The sequence below is a fragment of the Emys orbicularis genome, chromosome 14, assembly GCF_028017835.1.
Source record: "Emys orbicularis isolate rEmyOrb1 chromosome 14, rEmyOrb1.hap1, whole genome shotgun sequence".
NCBI classification, from domain to species: Eukaryota; Metazoa; Chordata; order Testudines; family Emydidae; genus Emys; species Emys orbicularis.
Genome location: NC_088696.1, coordinates 30195228 through 30213404, shown reverse-complemented (window position 1 = coordinate 30213404; position 18177 = coordinate 30195228). Strand labels below are relative to the sequence as shown.

Below are 18177 nucleotides of genomic sequence, written 5' to 3'. Positions count from 1 at the left end.
TCCAGCATCTCAGACTACAGTGGATAGGTTTTAAAATCCATAGTACAATTCCATTTGTGTAAATATTTTCAAAGTTAAGAAAAAGCATATTAGCAAACCAAAACTTTCTAGAGGATTTAATGCTCTTTGTTATTAAGGTACACTGTGGTAATCACAATGTTTAATATTTTGCAACACCTTAGCAGGTCTATTTAAAATTATGAAAATGAAGTTTTCAGCCTTACATTTTAAGTTTTTAAGATACAAATGTTCTCAAATTCCGAGATGATCTCTTGCATTCATGGACTAAAACGCCACAAATTCATTCTCCAGTTGTCAGGCTGAACTTATTACAACGTATGTTACACCATCTTATGAACGCCTAAAACATTACAAAAGTAATGCAGTGGGAGAATTCAACAAAATTTGCACTAACTCAGTTAAAGCACTTCAAACAATGTTTCCACAATCATCAATCAGTATCATTTTGTATTTTCTTCTTATTGCATTGATCTATAATAAAATATGCACAATTGAAGACTATAAAATTTATGGTTAAAGATAATATTGCATTGTTCTTGCTGCAATTTAATTACAGCACCTACAGAAAATACATCATGACCACAAAACATTCTAGATTATCCCAGCTTTTAAACTGCACATAACTAAGTTTTAGTGACCATGGCATGTTTTAAAAACTAATGTGTATTGAAATAAAAGATACACAAGTAACACTGCAGTGAACATATTTCATATGAAATGAGCATTTTCAAATGATAAACCACATTAAGTTCCTCTATTTTCCCTAATTTAAAAATCAATTTTAAAAGCTAAATACAAACCTATACCTACATAATGAGTCCCCCCCCCCCCCAAATTACAGGCTTCATCTAATAGCTACAGTTAATAAAATGATTTTTTTTAAAAATCAGTCTGACATGGTATTTTTTCCACCCACCTTCACAAAACTATTAAAACTTGTGAAAATAATCAAGCCAACTGATAGTTTTCTCGATATTCAAAATTAGCATATTCACTCACCACTATGGAAAAAAGTGTCTGGAAAAAAAACCCCACACATGGGCATTCCATAATTCATTTAAATAGTATGTAACGAGGGCACACAAACAGACCCCCTACCCAAATCTACTCCAATTCCGAAGAGAAATGGTCTTCTGAGAGCAGGGTATCAAGACACTTGATATCCTACTCTCACTTCATTATTTTGCAAGAGAAACTCATAAAACAAGCTTCTCTTGGACAATACATTCTACGTAACTGTAAAATAAAGAATTAAACACTGGGCATTTCAACTACAATCTTATTAGTTTTAATATAGTGTACTGTAATATCTGACAACAGAAAACCTGAAGTATCTTCATAAATTTCACTCACTATTCGATAAGGGAAATTTTTATTAAATATTTATTTTAAAAGAAGTGTAAATGGTTAGCTTTCTTTCTGTCAGAATATGTCTTGTGGTTCTTTTGCAATGAATATTAAATAACCAGTTTATTTTTGAAGAAAACAAAAAGTCTGCCCTGTTAAAGAGAAATCAGAATCAGTATTACGCATCTATGTTCAGATTGCACATACACAGTATATTGTGTAAAAATATTTTCATAACATTTGGTTTTGCTAGTTTCATTCCAAAGTTCAGGGCAAGGCTGACAAGGTATACTTGAGGTAAAGTGCTTTGTTCTCATAATGAAAATGAGCTAAATGTTCGGTAGGCCTCAAAACCTTTGCTCTAATTATGTCCGTTTCAAAACACTGTATTGTAACTGATGTCTCATTCAAAGATTGAGTATTCTTAAAAGAGTCTGAAGCATACAACAGTAATAAGTCTTAGCAGCAGGAAGAATTTCGTTAGACCTACTGTTCAGTTTGGCTTGGATCCTACATGCTCCTCACATACTGGACTAATCCATGAATTTCTCGCAACTCCACCCCCACTTTTCCTGGAATCTACTTCCTGTTCACCCTTCACCTTAAGTATGCACACTGGAGGCCAATAGCCTGAAAGCTACTGTTAACAACTCTGGTTTCTGTTACTCATTCTCTTGGCAGGGAGCTCAGAGCTCTGCTTCCTTTGCAGTACAGTATGCAGAGTAATAACTAGGATCATATTTCACCACTGACTGCCATTCCATGCATCTCCAGGTTATAGAGGCTTTTTGCTAAGACGGAACTGACGGAAGCGACAAAAAAACAGCCACTATGGGCTGTCTCCCATGACCTTAAAATTAGTATGTTACTAAAAATGATCAAAATCTTAAGAAAACACCTATATTTCATCTTAGCTGATCAAACCACTATGAAGCCTAGAAATGTGCACATACAGTACGTATCAGATCTATAACATTTACGAAGAGCAAGTTTTTTTAAAGAATGTTGCAGTAAAAGAAATGCAAACAAACATAAGCAGAGGATGAAATAATGAAGTAGCAAACATAAAAACAAAGATGAACTGTGCTGCACCAAAAATACTTTCATTTTTTAATGTCATGTCACAAATGGAAATGGTAAGTAAGGTGAAGGACAATTTTGAAAAACGTTTTTCCCTAACAAAAAACAATTTCTCACTTTCCTCATAGACACTGTTCGGCTTGTTGCCTCAAATTAAAGAGTCTATTAAAAAAAAAAAGTGTATCAGTAAGAGGGATCTAAAATGGCAAAATAATAGTTACTGTACATTTAGCCATATGTCTTCTAACATTTATAATGCTTATATAGGCATATATTTGACATTGGTTACTTCAATTTGGAAATACAAAGTTTGACAATTAGAGAATAGGTTTCTCACCTATTTTCCGCCTGCCACACCCTCTAAATTAAAATTTCCACTTAAAATTAGCATGACCATTTATATTACTTGTCTTGTTTACATACCAGGCTTACCAGATGGTATCGCAGCTCTGGAAAGTGTTTCATTTTTATTTTTTTAAAAAGAAGAAGTAAAGTTTCATGCTTTTGCAACACTGGCGACCCAGCCCTGGCAACTGAATTCCTCTATTTATCAATAGAACAGTATGCCACAATCAGTAGCAATGCCAGTTTCCTCATGACAGATATGATAGTATCCTGCACTATTCTGGGCAAACCTTATAGAATTAAATTAAACCTTACTGAATTAAAGTTTAATGCCTTTAGTGTCCATTGTATTGAAAACGCAAATGTTTGTGTACTACTGTGGGATTGTATGGAACTTCATGAGTAGGAGAATTGCCAGCAGATCAAGGGAAGTGATTATTCTGCTCTATTTGGCACTGGTGAGGCCACATCTGGAGTACTGCGTCCAGTTTTGGGCCCCCCACTACAGAAAGGATGTGGACAAACTGTAGAGAGTCCAGCGGAGGGCAACGAAAATGATCAGGGGGCTGGGGCACATGATTTACGAGGAGAGGCTGAGGGAACTGGGCTTGTTTAGTCTGCAGAAGAGAGAGAGTGAGGGGGGGGGATTTGATAGCAGCCTTCAACTACCTGAAGGGGGGTTCCAAAGAGGATGGAGCTCAGCTGTTCTCAGTGGTGGCAGATGACAGAACAAGGAGCAGTGGTCTCAAGTTGAGGTGGGGGAGGTCTAGGTTGGATATTAGGAAACACTTTCATTAGGAGGGTGGTGAAGCACTGGAATGGGTTACCTAGGGAGGTGGTGAAATCTCCATCCTTAGAGGTTTTTAAGGCCTGGCTTGACAAAGCCCTGGCTGGGATGATTTACTTGGTGTTGGTCCTGCTTTGAGCAGGGGGTTGGACTAGATGACCTCCTGAGGTCTCTTCCAATCCTAATCTTCTATGATTCATTAGGAAGAACAAGGATTAATGCAATCTCTGGGAGATAATGTGAACTTCAAAAGGACTAGACTGAACAATATAGCCAACAATTGATCTTTTGGAACAAAATGTGTGAAGTGGAATTCATAGGAAGTACTAGGGAGGAGGGGACTGCAAACCCCAATGGGCTCAGCCTTTGAAGCTTTGCCCTGAGAGGGGGACCTTTTGTCTGCTGATCACCTGTTACAACAGGACAGTTGAAAGGCCCAATCTGTCTCTTGGTCCCTGGAGAATCCAAAGAAAGGATTTTGAGATAAATAGCCTGGCTTTAAACAGGATCAGGGGTTTTTGTTCTGATCCCCAGCAAATGGTCAGGACTTCCAGTTGACAGAGGGCCCCAATCCTTAGGGAAAGGTTGGAAGGACTGACACATGCCAGAGCCCATGTTGAAGAAAATGGGGGTGATCTTTGGTAAAATGTATTAGCAGCCATATAGGTTCTTTTATTGTTTTTGATGTTTTTTCTATAATGCTTTTACCTTAAGAATAAACAGGCTTGCATAGGAAGTGCTGTGGGGTAACTTATAACTATTGGCAATAGCACTGTGTGCCATTGCTGAGGGGAAAAAAGTGAAGGAGACCTTCTTAAACAGATTGACTTTTCTGGGGAGTTCACAGCATCATCAGGGAGCTGTGCAACCTGGAAATACCCTGGTCAGGCGGGAGAGAAATGTGAGGCTCTGCCCAAGCGAGGTGACAGACAGGGAGCCAGAAGCCTGAGAAGGGTGCCCTTGATAGACTATAAATCGGTGGGGTGGGGGAAGGGGAGGAGATTTGTGACAACTCATACACTGCAAAACTCAATTTGGACTAATCACCTCTGTGTGCGGAGAGGGTATTTAACCCATTCTCATTTAAAATCAACTCTTGGCTCTTCTACAAAGACCAAAATGTGACAAGGTAAAAATATCAGTTGATACACACTGCATACAGTTTTGCAAACCCCAAACTATTAAATTCATGGCTCGGGTCCCAACAAATCATGGGACTGAATTAAAAACCTATGAGAATGTTAAAAAGCAATAAATGTTGGCAGCTTTTTTATTTGCTTTTTGAGCCTGTAGGGTACACTCACAATGTTTACAAGATTTTCTTCTCAACTGAGAGAACTAAAAACTTGCATTAAAGACAAAATCAGAGATTCTCACATAAATCACAAGACTGCAGTAGCTAGACTAAGAAAAGCACCAAATATTGCAAAACGTGTGACAAAACCAGAGTTTGCTGGCTGTGCAGCATTGCCAAAGGAGCACTTTATAAGTCCAAAAGAAACAGTTTTTAAAAAAGTATTTATCAACAGGCATAAAAGTTCTAAAACAGGCAACTGCTGTTTTACAGAGGTAGCTCAGAAACACATAAGCAAATACATACACTCACACACACGCACACTTTATTAAGCCAGTTCCTTAGGGTTAATTGTTCTGCATGTGAAAATGGAAGTCTGCAATTAAAAACTTACACAAAAGACAGGGACTTTCTAACTCAGAGGACTGATAGCAGCATATGGACTTTTTCACTAATAGGGTGGTGACTTGAACCTCTCTAAACAATGATTTAAAGCAGAGGTTCTCAACCTTTTTCTTTCTGAGGACCCCCCAGCATGCTATAAAAACTCCACTGCCCACCTGTGTCACAACAACTGTTTTTCTACATAGAAAAGCCAGGGCTAACATTAGTAGGTAGCAAGAATGGCAATTGCCTGGGGCCCCATGCCAAAGAGGCACCTGCGAAGCTACATTGCTCAGGCTTTGGCTTCAGCCCCTGGTGGCGGGGCTCAGGGCACCGGGCTTCAGCCCCATGCAGTGGAGCTTCAGCTTTCTGCCCTGGGCCCCAGCGAGTCTAATGCTGGTTCTGCTTGGTGGACCCCTTGAAATCTGCTCATGGCCCCCCTGGTTGAGAACCACTGATTTAAAGAACTTCTCTTTGAAGCCCGTTTGGTAGCCTATCTGAAAAGGTTTGGTTGCTTCAGTCCCAGTTCTTGGTGGATAGATGTACACATTAACAACAGCCATAGTCACTACTGGCACCCTTGCTGGATTTAGCGCACATGAAGTTGGAACTAGAGGTGGTCTCTCTATAACTTAGTTAAAGGAATATTACCCTTAGGTAGCTATTATATGCATTATTAAAAGGGACTCAAGTACACAGGATTCTCAATAGGGTATCTATAGAAACCATTAAATAAAAAAAAAAATTTTAAACATAACAAAATGTGAATATTATTTGTATTATTGTAGTTATTGCCACAATAGCAAATTGGTCATCTGTCTATTACAATCTGCTGACTTCTTCCAATGAATAGATAATATAGACTGTCAGATGGATACAGAGTAGTTTGAAAATTAGATATACAGTAAAAGCTGTTTTCCGGCACTCAATGAACCAGAAAGCTCAATTAACCAGCATTTCTGATATCTCCCAATACAAATCTTCAATCTAGTAACTGGGACTAGTATACTGCCCAGCATGTTATTCAACTGCACAGTCTGCATTCTACTTTTATGCAAAAGAGGCAGAAGACAAGCAAGCAAGCTGGTATCAGGGGTTTATTAAAAAAAGCAGCTTCCAGGGTGTGTCACAGGGTCATTACAAATTCAGCCCAATTTCCTACACCTTCTATGATAACTGGTGTTGATAATGATGACCCTGAGGCACCGCAAGATCCTGAAGTGTCTTCTGAATCAAACATTAAATTATGTTCAGTATAGTTTTAGTGTGAAGTATATTTTTAGTGATCTGGGTGTACACCATGCATTGCCCCTAGTGATATGTAGTGTCATAAGATGACCTACTGTATAGAAAACTTCATACACTTAAGTGCTTCAAGCAACCAAGCACTCTGCAGTGCAGTACTACTACTGGATTGGTAAGTACCTGTACACTATTTTATACTTTATTCATTTTATTGTATTCTAGTTCTTTGATAATTGGTATTCCATTGGTAAAAATAACTCTCAGTTAACCAGACTATTCAATTAACCGGTACCCCCCATTTCCCCAACATGTCGGATGACAGAGCTTTTACTGTAGTTGACCTCCTACCTGACTGCTTAATCAGGACAAACAATGAAACACTTGAAGATAGACTAAATAAATCTTATTTTCATAAACCGTTTTATTGCATTGGGAGTTTAATATAGCACATTTCTCTACACTAAAGAATAGCCTGAAGACTGCTGAACACCATTTTTGGTTCACCAGTTTATTCATTGTGGTCCAAATATTTTTCTTGATGCACAGTAAATAGGCTGTGCATTAAGGAGGGTCACAGCTGCCAATATGGCAAGATCAAATTGATCTTTCGAGATCTCATCTATATTGGGTAAAGATATTGTGCTTGAAACATGTTAAACAATGTGGTAAACACAATTTTGAATTTATGGACAAGGAAAGTCATGTTTAAAAATGCATCAGCTGATTGTGGTTAACCATATTTTTTAAATACAACTGTCCTTCGTCCACACTGAAGGCAATTTTTTAACATCATGTTATTGAACATATTTTCTAACACTATTCTTTTTTCCAGTACAGATACTGCCCCAAGCTTCATTCTTATGGATGCAGTATAACAGGTGAATGCTTTCTTCTGCAAAGTATAAGAGAGGGTAACTGAAGAATCCAACAATCCTTACTCCTCACTTTTTCTTGGCCTGACCCACTCTCAAAATCCTCTCGTTAGACTCCATGGCACAGAGGGACCTGTAACAGCTAGATTGGCCACTCATATCCATCCCAACCGGTGCAAGAGAACCTCAGTGATTTTGGTGTGTTCTTGCCCCTAAAAAAGTGCGAGAGGAGGTTCCTTATTTTTATCAAGTACATTAGAACTTTTTTTTTTTTTTTTTTTTTTTTTTTTTAAGAAAAAAGGAACCAGAATCTCCTACACATAAGAAGCAATTTCATAGCATGACAATACTTCTTGTCTAATTTTTTACACTTTGAATACGGTCAACAGGAAGGAACACATTAATGCACAAACAGAGAATATCACTGGGAATGTGGGATCGCAAGATTAAAAGGGTATTCAGGGTGCAAAATTTTGCTGTAGTAGTTGGAGTTGGAAATTCCTGGTCACACAAAAAGATTACCTGTGCATGGTCTCTGTCCCTCAACTGCAGGCAATCAGGTAAAGAGTTAGACTGCATGCTCTATCTTTTAATTGATTTGGGTATTTTCAGAGGCCACTGAGAGCACCTTTCCCTCTGCCAAAGAGATTCCCTGTAACTGGAAGGCTTCAGCTCACTGAGTTCCTCTAATATGAGAGAATAACAGATTAGATATCAAGGCAGTAGGTGCCTTGTAAATACCTAAAATAGGTAAGTACTACATCAATATTTTCAAAATCCCTCTCAATCCTAGTGGTACAGAGAAGCCCCACAAGTGTCTAACCTTATAGGGTAAAATTCACACATGCTAAAGAGGGCCAGCAAATGGCAATCTGAATGACAATCTGTACTTTAGGGCTACATGGGAGATAGCACAGGCCTACTATGCACAGGAATCTGTGTACTTCCTGCATACCGTGAAGAGGGTTTCTGTATTGGTCCCAAATAGGGTGGCAGAGAGAGACTACAAGGGGATAGACTAGAGGACAAGCCAAGGAATCTGTAGTTAAAGAATTTCAGTAGCCCCAAAACCAACTACAATTGCACAAAGTGCTGCAGTGGTTATTCTAATTTACAAGTTGTAATAGTGGCTGGGGAGAGGGCCCAGGGTCAGAGCCTTGTGTCTGGATGAGGGCAGGGGATGGACTTCACTTTCCAGCTCTCCTTTACTATATCCACATAAAGCTTGCTTATTTCAAGCTCTATGGACCTGTCAGATACTGTTGTGATTTCAAGGTAAAATGCTGTGCAACTGCTTAGTTAATACAGTCTACACTACTGTAACAAAACTCCCTCGGCACCAGTTGAAACACCGCTCCCTCTCAAATACCCCAGTAGTGAAGAAGGATCACCATTCAGCCTTACGGCTGCTCTTGCACAGTCCCTCTTTCCAAGCAGTACAGACAGCAGTAACCAAAATAAAACACATGGAAACCCCACAGTTTAACGTGTAGTTTTATTTTAAGCGTCAAGCTAATAATCTTGAAGTAAATTAGTGTTTTATGATGGGCGCTCCCACAAAGAGTAAGTTACAAGAGAGATGTATATGCATTCCTTAAGTAAATATATTTTCCTCCTTCCATGTTAAATAATTAAATGCAAAAAAACCTATGTTAAGATAATGCATTTAACACAACAAAGTAAGGAACTGAAAGTGTTATTCAACAAACCTCATGCCCGTCAGTCACTAAACCCCTGAGGTTAAAAAACAAACTTCCCTTATGGGCATGTCACTGCATAGTTGTCTGTTATGGAGACTTGCTCCTTCTTCTGAAGTACTGGCCATCATTGGGAAACCAAATATCTGACTAAACAGATCACAGGTCTGTTCAAGTATAGTACTTTCCTATGTTCCCAAATCAAGCCATGCTAATTTGCTTGACTACTTACATTGTACACACACAGTATTTTTATGTCCAGACAAGTTAAAATTGGCATAGGATTTTTCACTTCCTTACTTTTCTGATTTAATTTCATAACAGTGCTGGAATGTAGGGTTTTTTAACATTTAATTTATTTTCTCTTTTTAAAAATAGAAAAAAAGATTGCTTAAGGCTACTAATGTTAACCAAAATTTTCAAACGAAGATGCCTAAGGCTGATATGGTCAAAGGTAAATAGTGGCTGGAGAGAGCTAAATAGTGGTGCCCCCTAGGAATCTGTACTGGCACCAGTGCTGTTCCACATATTCATAAATGATCTGGAAAAAGGGGTAAACAGCAAGATGGCAAAATTGGAAGCCTATACAAAATTACTCAAGATAGTTAAGTCCAAAGCAGACTTCAAAGAGTTACCAGGGGATCTCACGAAACTGGGTGATTAGCAACAAAACAGCACATGAAATTTAATGCTGATAAATGCAAAGTAGTGGGGATTATGTTTTCTATGCACATTGGAAAACATAATCCCCACTACTGTTACCACTCAAGAAAGATCTTGGAGTCACTGTGGATAGTTCTCTGAAAATATCCGCTCAATGTGCAAAGGCAGTCCAAAAAAAAAAAAAAAAGCTAACAGAAGGTTAGGAACCATTAGGAAAGGAATAAAAAGAAAAAAAATATAATGATGCCACTATATCAATCCATAATAAGACCACAGCTTCAATACTGCATGCAGTTCTGGTCGCCCCTTCTCAAAAAAGATACATTAGAACTGGAAAAGCTACAGAAAAGGGCAACAAAAATGACAGAGTATGGAACAGCTTCCATATGAGGAGAAATTAAAAAGACTTTTCAGCTTGGAAAAGAGAGGGGATAGAATATAGGTCTATAAAATCATGAATGTGGAGAAAGTGAATAAAGTAGTGTTATTTACTCCTTCACATAACACAAGAACCAGAGGTCATCAAATGAAATTAATAGGCAGCAGGTTTAAAAAGAACATAAGAAAGTACTTCTTTACCCAACGCACAAGCCTGTGGAACTCGTTGTCAGGGGATGTTGTGGAAGCGGAAACTACAATGGGGTTCAAAAAAAAAAAAAAAAATTAGGTACGTTCATGGAGGATAGATCATCAATGACTATAAGCCAAGATGGTCAGGGATGCAATCCCATGCTCTGGTTGTCCCTAGCCTCTCACTGTCAGAAGCTGGAAGTGGACAACAGGGGATGAATTGCTCAACGATTGCTTGTTCTGTTCATTCCGTATAAAGCACCTGGCATTGGCCACTCCTGGATGACAGGACACTGGGCTAGATGGACCATTGATCTGACCCAGTATGGCCATTCTTACATTGACAATCAGCAAAGAATTAAAGGATGGTAGTATTCTGAATGCCAATCACCATGATTTTATGGAAAGTGAGTGTCAAACTTTTTTTTTTTTTTTTTTTTTTTAAAAGGAGATCACAAGTTTGGTTGATCACGGTAACTGTGTTAACGCTACATGACATTCTGATAACATTACATTATGCACAAAATCAATGCAGCACATATTCAATGGATTAAGAATTTGTTAACTGAAAGATTACAAAGAAGTTACTGTAAATGGGGAATCATCATCCAAAGTGGGTGTTTCTACTAGCGTCTTGCAGGGATCTGTTCTCAGCCTTATACTAGTCAACATCTTGAATATAAAATATTATGGTAAAATCTGCAGAAGATACAAAACTTGATGAAGTGGTAAATGATAAGGACAGGTCAGTTACGTAGACTGACCTGGACTGCTTGGTAAGGTGAACTCATTTGAACAACATACCTTTGAATATAGCCAAAAGCAAGGTCATACGTTTAAAAACCAAAGAATGTAGGTCACACTGATAGGATACAGAACTGTATCCTGGAAAAACAGGGATTCTTAAAAGAAGAGGGGTAAGGGATTATGGTAGGTAACCAGCTGAACATAAGCTCCCAGTGCAATGCTGTAGCTAAAAGAGCAAATGGGATTCTTGACTGTATAAGTAGGGGAATATCAAGTAGGATTAAGGAAGTGGTATCACTTGTATATATGGCATTAGTGAAACCATTACTGGAATGAAAAAGGAGGTTAAATGTTCAAAAAGAGATGTTAAATTGGAAAGCTTTCAGAAGAGAGCTACAAGAATGATTTAAGGTCTGGAAAACATGCCTTATATGGAGAGACTAAAGCTCAATCTATAGTATAACCAAGAGAAGGTTCAGAGGTGACTTGATCATAGTCTACGAGCAGCTACAGGAGGAAGGGATTTCTGATAGTACATAGAAAGGCATAAGGAGACAAACAGTTGCAAGCTGAACGTAGTCCTAGATAAATTCAAACTAGAAATAAGAACGCACACAAAAAAACAGTGACGATAATTAACTTTTGGAACAACTTACATGGTGAGGTGGTGATTCACCATCACTAAGACTGAACAGCTTTCTAAAAGGTATGCAGTAGCTCAAAGAGAACTTGTGGGCTTGATGCAGAAGTTACTGGGTATGGTGTAGGCCTGTGTTATGCAGGAGTTCAGAGCAGGAGTTCAGACTAGATCATAGTGGTCCCTTCTGACCTTACAAATCTGAGTTTAAATGGCTCACAGTCTTTCAAGATCACACCACTGAGTTCAGTGGGGTGAGGTGAGTGCACACCTTTGGTGCTGCAAGCTAGAGTGGAGTTTTCTAAAACGTTGGGTTAACAGGACAGCATTGCACTGATTTACATGAATTCAGGTCTTGCTTATCCTAGTTTTCTGTATTTGTTTTTCTGGAATGGATAACTTGAGAACTAGTAAATGTATGAAATCACAAGAACAAAGAAGTTGACTAAAATCAAAGATGGAAGTGATTTTTACTCAGTAATTTTCATCAAACACCTATTTAACATAAGCACACAACTGACAAACAGGTGAAAATGAAGATCACTTTAAAAAAGACTCAACACAGCCACTCATTCAATTAAGGGCTAAGAAAGCTAATCCACTTCTCGTGTCCTCCACAGAGACTATCAGCAACAAAAGGCAACAACACAGGATTTAGCATTTCTGGTATCGAAAGGTTAGGTAAAACAAGGAGTTTTTTTTCTTAGTTCTTCAGGCTTTTAATGAAGCAGCATTTTTTTCCATTCCCCTAAAATTCAACAAGCATTATAGCTTTCAGGACAGCTCCTTGTCTTTCTACTCACTCAACATAGTCAAAAACTTACCTAGTAGGGAATATATACAACTCTAGTTACACTGCAGGTAGTAAAGTAAAAACCTGTGTTATACTGAGCGAAAAACAATCCCTCAGACTCTTAAAGCTATACTTCAATCTTTTTTATTAAAACTAAACTACATATAACTTCTTAAAGTGTATTTGTACCTAGTACACATTAGTGACAAATTCTTACTGCAGCAAAAATAAGATGTAGACTGCAGCAGTTACACATAAGGTTCTTAGTTCCAGGCGAATACTGTAGTAGTATTTCTAAAACTAATTCTGTATTAACCATTTTAGTACTTAAGAAAGCTAAATTAGAGATATTATTTATCCATTTAGACAGGAGTATGAATTGTAAGTGTTCAGTGTAACAACCAATGTTTATATTTAGGGTTTGACTTTTTTAGGGATATAGGCTGTAATTTCTTTTCAAGTATAGAAGAGTTACTTATTCTTTACTAACAAATGACCAACAACAGATCAGAGATTTTAGAGTTACCTGTGGACAAAGAATTAATACTTACCAACATGATTAAGTTCACTGGAACAATTACGCCACACCCTCCCAAAAAAGGGCTACATACCTGCCCTTGCAAAGCTATACGATTTCTGTCTTGTAGATGCCGATTAGAAACTGAAGAATGCCAGGGATGCATCTGATTTTGAGACTGTGTCCGAGCAATATCGGATGACGGTGTTATTTGCTGTGGGGTAATATGGTGTTCTAGGTCATGCTCTAATATGTGGCTTGAAGTGTCCTGAACAAATGCTGAATCATCAAATTGGGGTAGGAGATCTTCCTGAAGGAGGTCCTCTGGATCAAGTCCTGTAAATGGTTCAGCTTGAGACTCAACTTGATGAAGTAAGTTCTCATCCAAAGATGAAAAACCATTGCTTTCTATAGGATCACCGAAATGGCTTATCTGAGAAGCAGAACCCGCAGAGGCTGGAAAATTAATGTTCACAGGAGAGAGTTTTGAACTACTGAAGCTGCCCTGAGGATGTGCTGAATGCAACATTTGGAAACTATTTGAATTTAAAGGTGTGTTAGGATTCAAGAGGTGCTCGGTGGTTTCTTGCTTGGTCCCTGTTTGAGATGTAAAGGCATCACTTCCAGTATAATCAGATAAAGGATGCGTTTGTTGGCTAGTAGAAAGAGCGGTAGAAGACTGTAGAAGGCTGGTAGGAGAAATGTGGTTATTAGAGTAAGAATATGGAGAAGGAAACTGCTGTGTATTATTAACAGAGCAAGGAGTCATAGTTGGAGATTGTCCATCAAAGTTTCCTTCTTGATTCCCACAAAAATGTATTGAAGCACTGGCATTTTGAGAAAACTGTTGAACAGAGAGAGGCTGCTGTGAAGTTGATGGATTAGCAATTTGAGGTGGATGGGTAACACTGACTCTGCGTGGAGCAGATACGTTAACCTCCATAAAGGTTTTTGGCTGATTCAGAGCGTCTTGCCCTGCATTAATGTTGTTTCTGCTTTGTTGCGACTGTAGTGAGGCACACTGATGCTGTTGTTCGTTGGCCTGAAATAAGGCAAAGTCATGGTGTGCTACAAAACTTTTAGTTTGCTGCATAGACTGAGAATGTCCTTGGTGAAAAGGGGACCCATTTTGATTTGGAACAGTTGTGGTAGTTTGATGACCCCACATAGGACTACCATCAGCCACATCAGGAAACATTCCATTGGATTGGTTTTGTGGATGGATTGGTGAGCAATTAAATTGAGAGTGTGGCGATAAAACACTGTCAGCTGGGCTGCTGAAAGACTGATTTACTTGAAGTTTCAGTGAATCATACTGATTTAACTGCTCAAATTCGCTCATCTTTTGTTGAGTTTGAGTATCTTGCACATGGTTCAATGAGTCTATGTGCAAAGGCTCAAATTCTGCACCCAAGTTCAATTCATCAACAAGTGAAACGGGTCCAGGTTGTACAAAGGCATCATCCGACAAACCTTCCAACGTCTCGCTAAAAAGGTTGGCATCATCAAAAAAATCCATCATAGGATCAGTCATCTTGATACCTCCACACTGCTTCGTCTCTGAACTCCAAATGGAGTCAATTTAGCCTCTCTGCAGTGAACAGCAACAGATTACTTCCAGTGGTCACCACCTTATCCAATGCATGTCAACATCCATTAGTGCTTCTGAAGAAATGTATGTCTTAAACTGTACAAATATCCTAGGGAAGAAAGAATAAGAGCAATGACTTTAAACTTACTTTTCTGGAGTTTTGTTTTATTTAGTTTTCATTTCCTCCTCCTCTTGGTATTAGTTTGTCAATTTTACTCTATATTTATATAAACAAAAGTGAGCAATTAGACTCATTTTGACTTTTTAAAAAACAAAAACAGAAAACTGTCAAATTCTAGTCATGAATGGGCTGCTTTATTTTTGTCTGTGTCCCACAAATAAAACAAATATGTAACTATTCATTTATTTCCTTTCCAATGTTATATTTTATACAGTTGAAGAATAAGTAATATTACATGCAATGATTCTGTATATTCTAGATCAAGTAAAATCTGAGAGGAGAAAGGAAACAGTCCAAACACTTGAGAGAGACAGATCATCGTGAAATAGCTTTAGTAAGATGAAGCTCAGATAATCTATTTCTTTCCATTAAACTGAATGAGTGCTTGGTCATTTCAATGAAAATCTTAATTATTCAACATTTTTGTTGTGATTTTCAGTCTAATTAACCTGTCAATTACCATTACATATTAATAAAATGGTTAAGTCACACACTGCTCATGGATTTTGTGCTTTCACAATGGCAACCAGGAAATATCAAGTAATGTATTTTTTCAATATTTTTAAAATGCAATAAACTGCAAATCAACTTCTAAAATTTTTAGAAGTGAACACATGCATAATATGCACAATTACTGCACTTATACATGCAAATTGTGTATAAGCAATTGTGAAAATCTGTTACTTTGTATATAAGTAAGAGGTGGGTAAATGGTAATTATTCTTCAGCTGAACAGAACAAGTTACAAGAAACATTAAGTTATGTTTAGATTAATTTCATTTAAACCCACTTAACCAAAACACAGTAGAATCCACAAAGGCATAACTATTAAACAACTTTTACTGTATTTGGAATCAAAACTTTCTTCTCATGAGGTCAAATCCCCACCGAAATCAACAAATACACAGGGAAATCACCACTGGCAGGATCAAACCCATAAAGAAAATCTTGGGGAGAGAGTATGTATATGCCAAAGAAAAAGAGCAACTCATCAAGCTTTAGAACAGAACTGGCTAGAAATTAATTGGCAAAACTAAGCTAGTCACCAGGTCCCTGAAATACAACATATTCATATTTCTGTTCAACACAACATCCAATATGCAAGCTTGAATGAAAATATGTTCTATTACTGCTATATGTGATAGTTTGACTTCCTAGATCATCAGAAAACTTAGTCTTCAAGAATGCGGAAGAAATCACTTTAAAATACACATTGGTCTTCTAACAGTCTTTCCCGACTCGTACACAACAAACACTAACATTCAGATGGAAGAAAAAATTTTAACTCTTGAAATCCACCATTGCTAAAACTTATCCATGCTCCCCCAAAGCTCTTTCCTCCAGTGACTGACTCCCTGGATATGACCTCTCCACAGCAAGTTTTGTGGTCTTCCTAGGGACATCCTAGAAGGTTGAAAATATTTTCCTTCTGGACAGAGCCCTATATTGTGTGTAGGTATCAAAGACGTCTGAACAGGAACTGATACCTAATATGCAAAGTGATGGATAATGAGTCATAAAAGGCTTCTCCCCCATCCATTCCAAACTGTATATGTATTTTGTTTACTATTTAAAGCAGGGGTGGGCAAAATATGGCCCGCGAGCCGGATCCAGCCCGTCTAACATTTCTGTCTGGCTTCCTCTGCCCCCTCACGACCTCCGGGCCACCAAGTCCCGTGGCGCAGCAGCCGGCTGCTGCTGGCATGTCTCTGCACGCCCCGGAAACTGGCCAATGGGAGCTGCAGGGGCGGTGCTTGCGGGCACAGGCAGCGCAGAGACCCGCTGCCTCCCTCCAAGGGGCGCGCAGAGACATGCCAGCAGCAGCTGACTGCAGCTGCTTCCGTGAGCGGTGTGAGGCCACGGCATGCAGGCAGCCTGCCTGAGCCCTGCTGCGCCGCCGGCCAGGAGCCACCTGTGTTAAGCACCTCCCGGCCAGAGCCTGCACTTCGCACCCCCTCCCGCAGCCCCAACCCCAGGTCAAAACCCCCTCCTGCACCCAAACTCCCTCCCAGACCCCGCACCCCCTCCATTAATATAGTAGAAATGTGCGGCCCATGACGACTTACCAAAATTCATGGAGTGGCTCCCCTGCGAAAATTATTGCCCACCTGATTTAAAATAAGGTTATTTAAACTTCCAAGTTGCCAGAAATATTTGTCAATAATTGCAATCATAAATTGGTCACTGTTCTGCTCTAATGCTGGTTAATCAGACAGACTTGTCCATTTGACAGGATTAAAAGCAAGATAAGACCATTCTGATGGTGCTGTCAATATCAAACAGCTCTCTTTTAGTGATATCGCAGCCAACATTTGGAGCCAGATCAAAACATATTTTGGAGTTTTCTTGATTTTGGAGTTTTTCTTTATCATAAAGTGATGCTAACAAAGAATAAGTTGACATCCCTTCAAATTCTGATGTGTTCAATACAATACAAATTCTGATGTGTTCAATAGAAATCGCTCTGCAGTATTTTGAAGGACAAGAAGAAAATGAGGCAGTGCACCATTCTGCACATTAAATTATGAGTTTGTAAATTAGGGTTTGTACTGATACATGGACCTTACACATCTGAGGTACTTCACTATTTCTAGTTGGTCTACTTCTTTAGGCAATGCCAACATCAGCAAGCCCTAATCTTGCATTTCCCCACATAAATAAGAAGAATGTGCAAGGAACCAGAACATCATCAGAAAATAAGTGGAAAGGAAAAGGGAAATAAAGGTGGAATTACCTAAATGCCCCAGAAGACCAGTGTATATTTTCTTCATCATTCTAATCAGTTGTGCTTTGGAAGAAAAGCTAAATATACTTTTCTCTACCAGATTTCACATCACTTATGCTAACAGAAAAATATAGCACACACTTCAGTATTTTGAAGTGAAAAATTATGAAGATTGATGTTTCTCTTCATTTGTGATAAGCAAAATGTGTAATAAACAGCGTATTTTTAAAAAGCATTGCTAATAGTCAGATTTCCCACTTTCCACATTCATAGGGATATAGCATAAAACACAAATTGTATCATCCACCTTTGACCAAGGAGGGGTGGAAGAAACTAAAGCAGGAGAACATAATCAAGTTAGATTAAGTATGACGTACAAGTACCATAGCTGGTGGTAAATAGGTCTAGTTCAGAGGGGACCCATTACATCAATGGACAGGTTTACTATATTTTATTAGCTGTCTGTCCATCAAGGACTCCTGTGTTTAAAAAAAATAATCAATTTTAAATGCCTGCATAATTGAAAATGTTTTAAATGAAAATATATCCCTCTGGTTTTCAATTATTATCTAGGGCAAGTATTAAATTCCCCTTCAAAGGGAGGGAGTAAAGAAAAAAAGTGAAGTCCATTGTTTACAAATGAATGTCAGACCACAGACTAGAGTGAATACACAAAATATT

At 38.4% G+C, this 18177-nt stretch overlaps 1 protein-coding gene across 1 annotated transcript in view; it reads right to left on the bottom strand.

The window, feature by feature from the left end:
* Window positions 1-18177, bottom strand: part of CHD9 (chromodomain helicase DNA binding protein 9) — a 185492-nt gene that overhangs the window by 148615 nt on the left and 18700 nt on the right. The window contains exon 5 of the mRNA XM_065416619.1: window positions 13094-14699. Coding sequence (XP_065272691.1) covers window positions 13094-14533 — 1440 coding nt within the window. The 5' untranslated portion in view covers window positions 14534-14699. The remainder of the gene's footprint in view (window positions 1-13093; window positions 14700-18177) is intronic.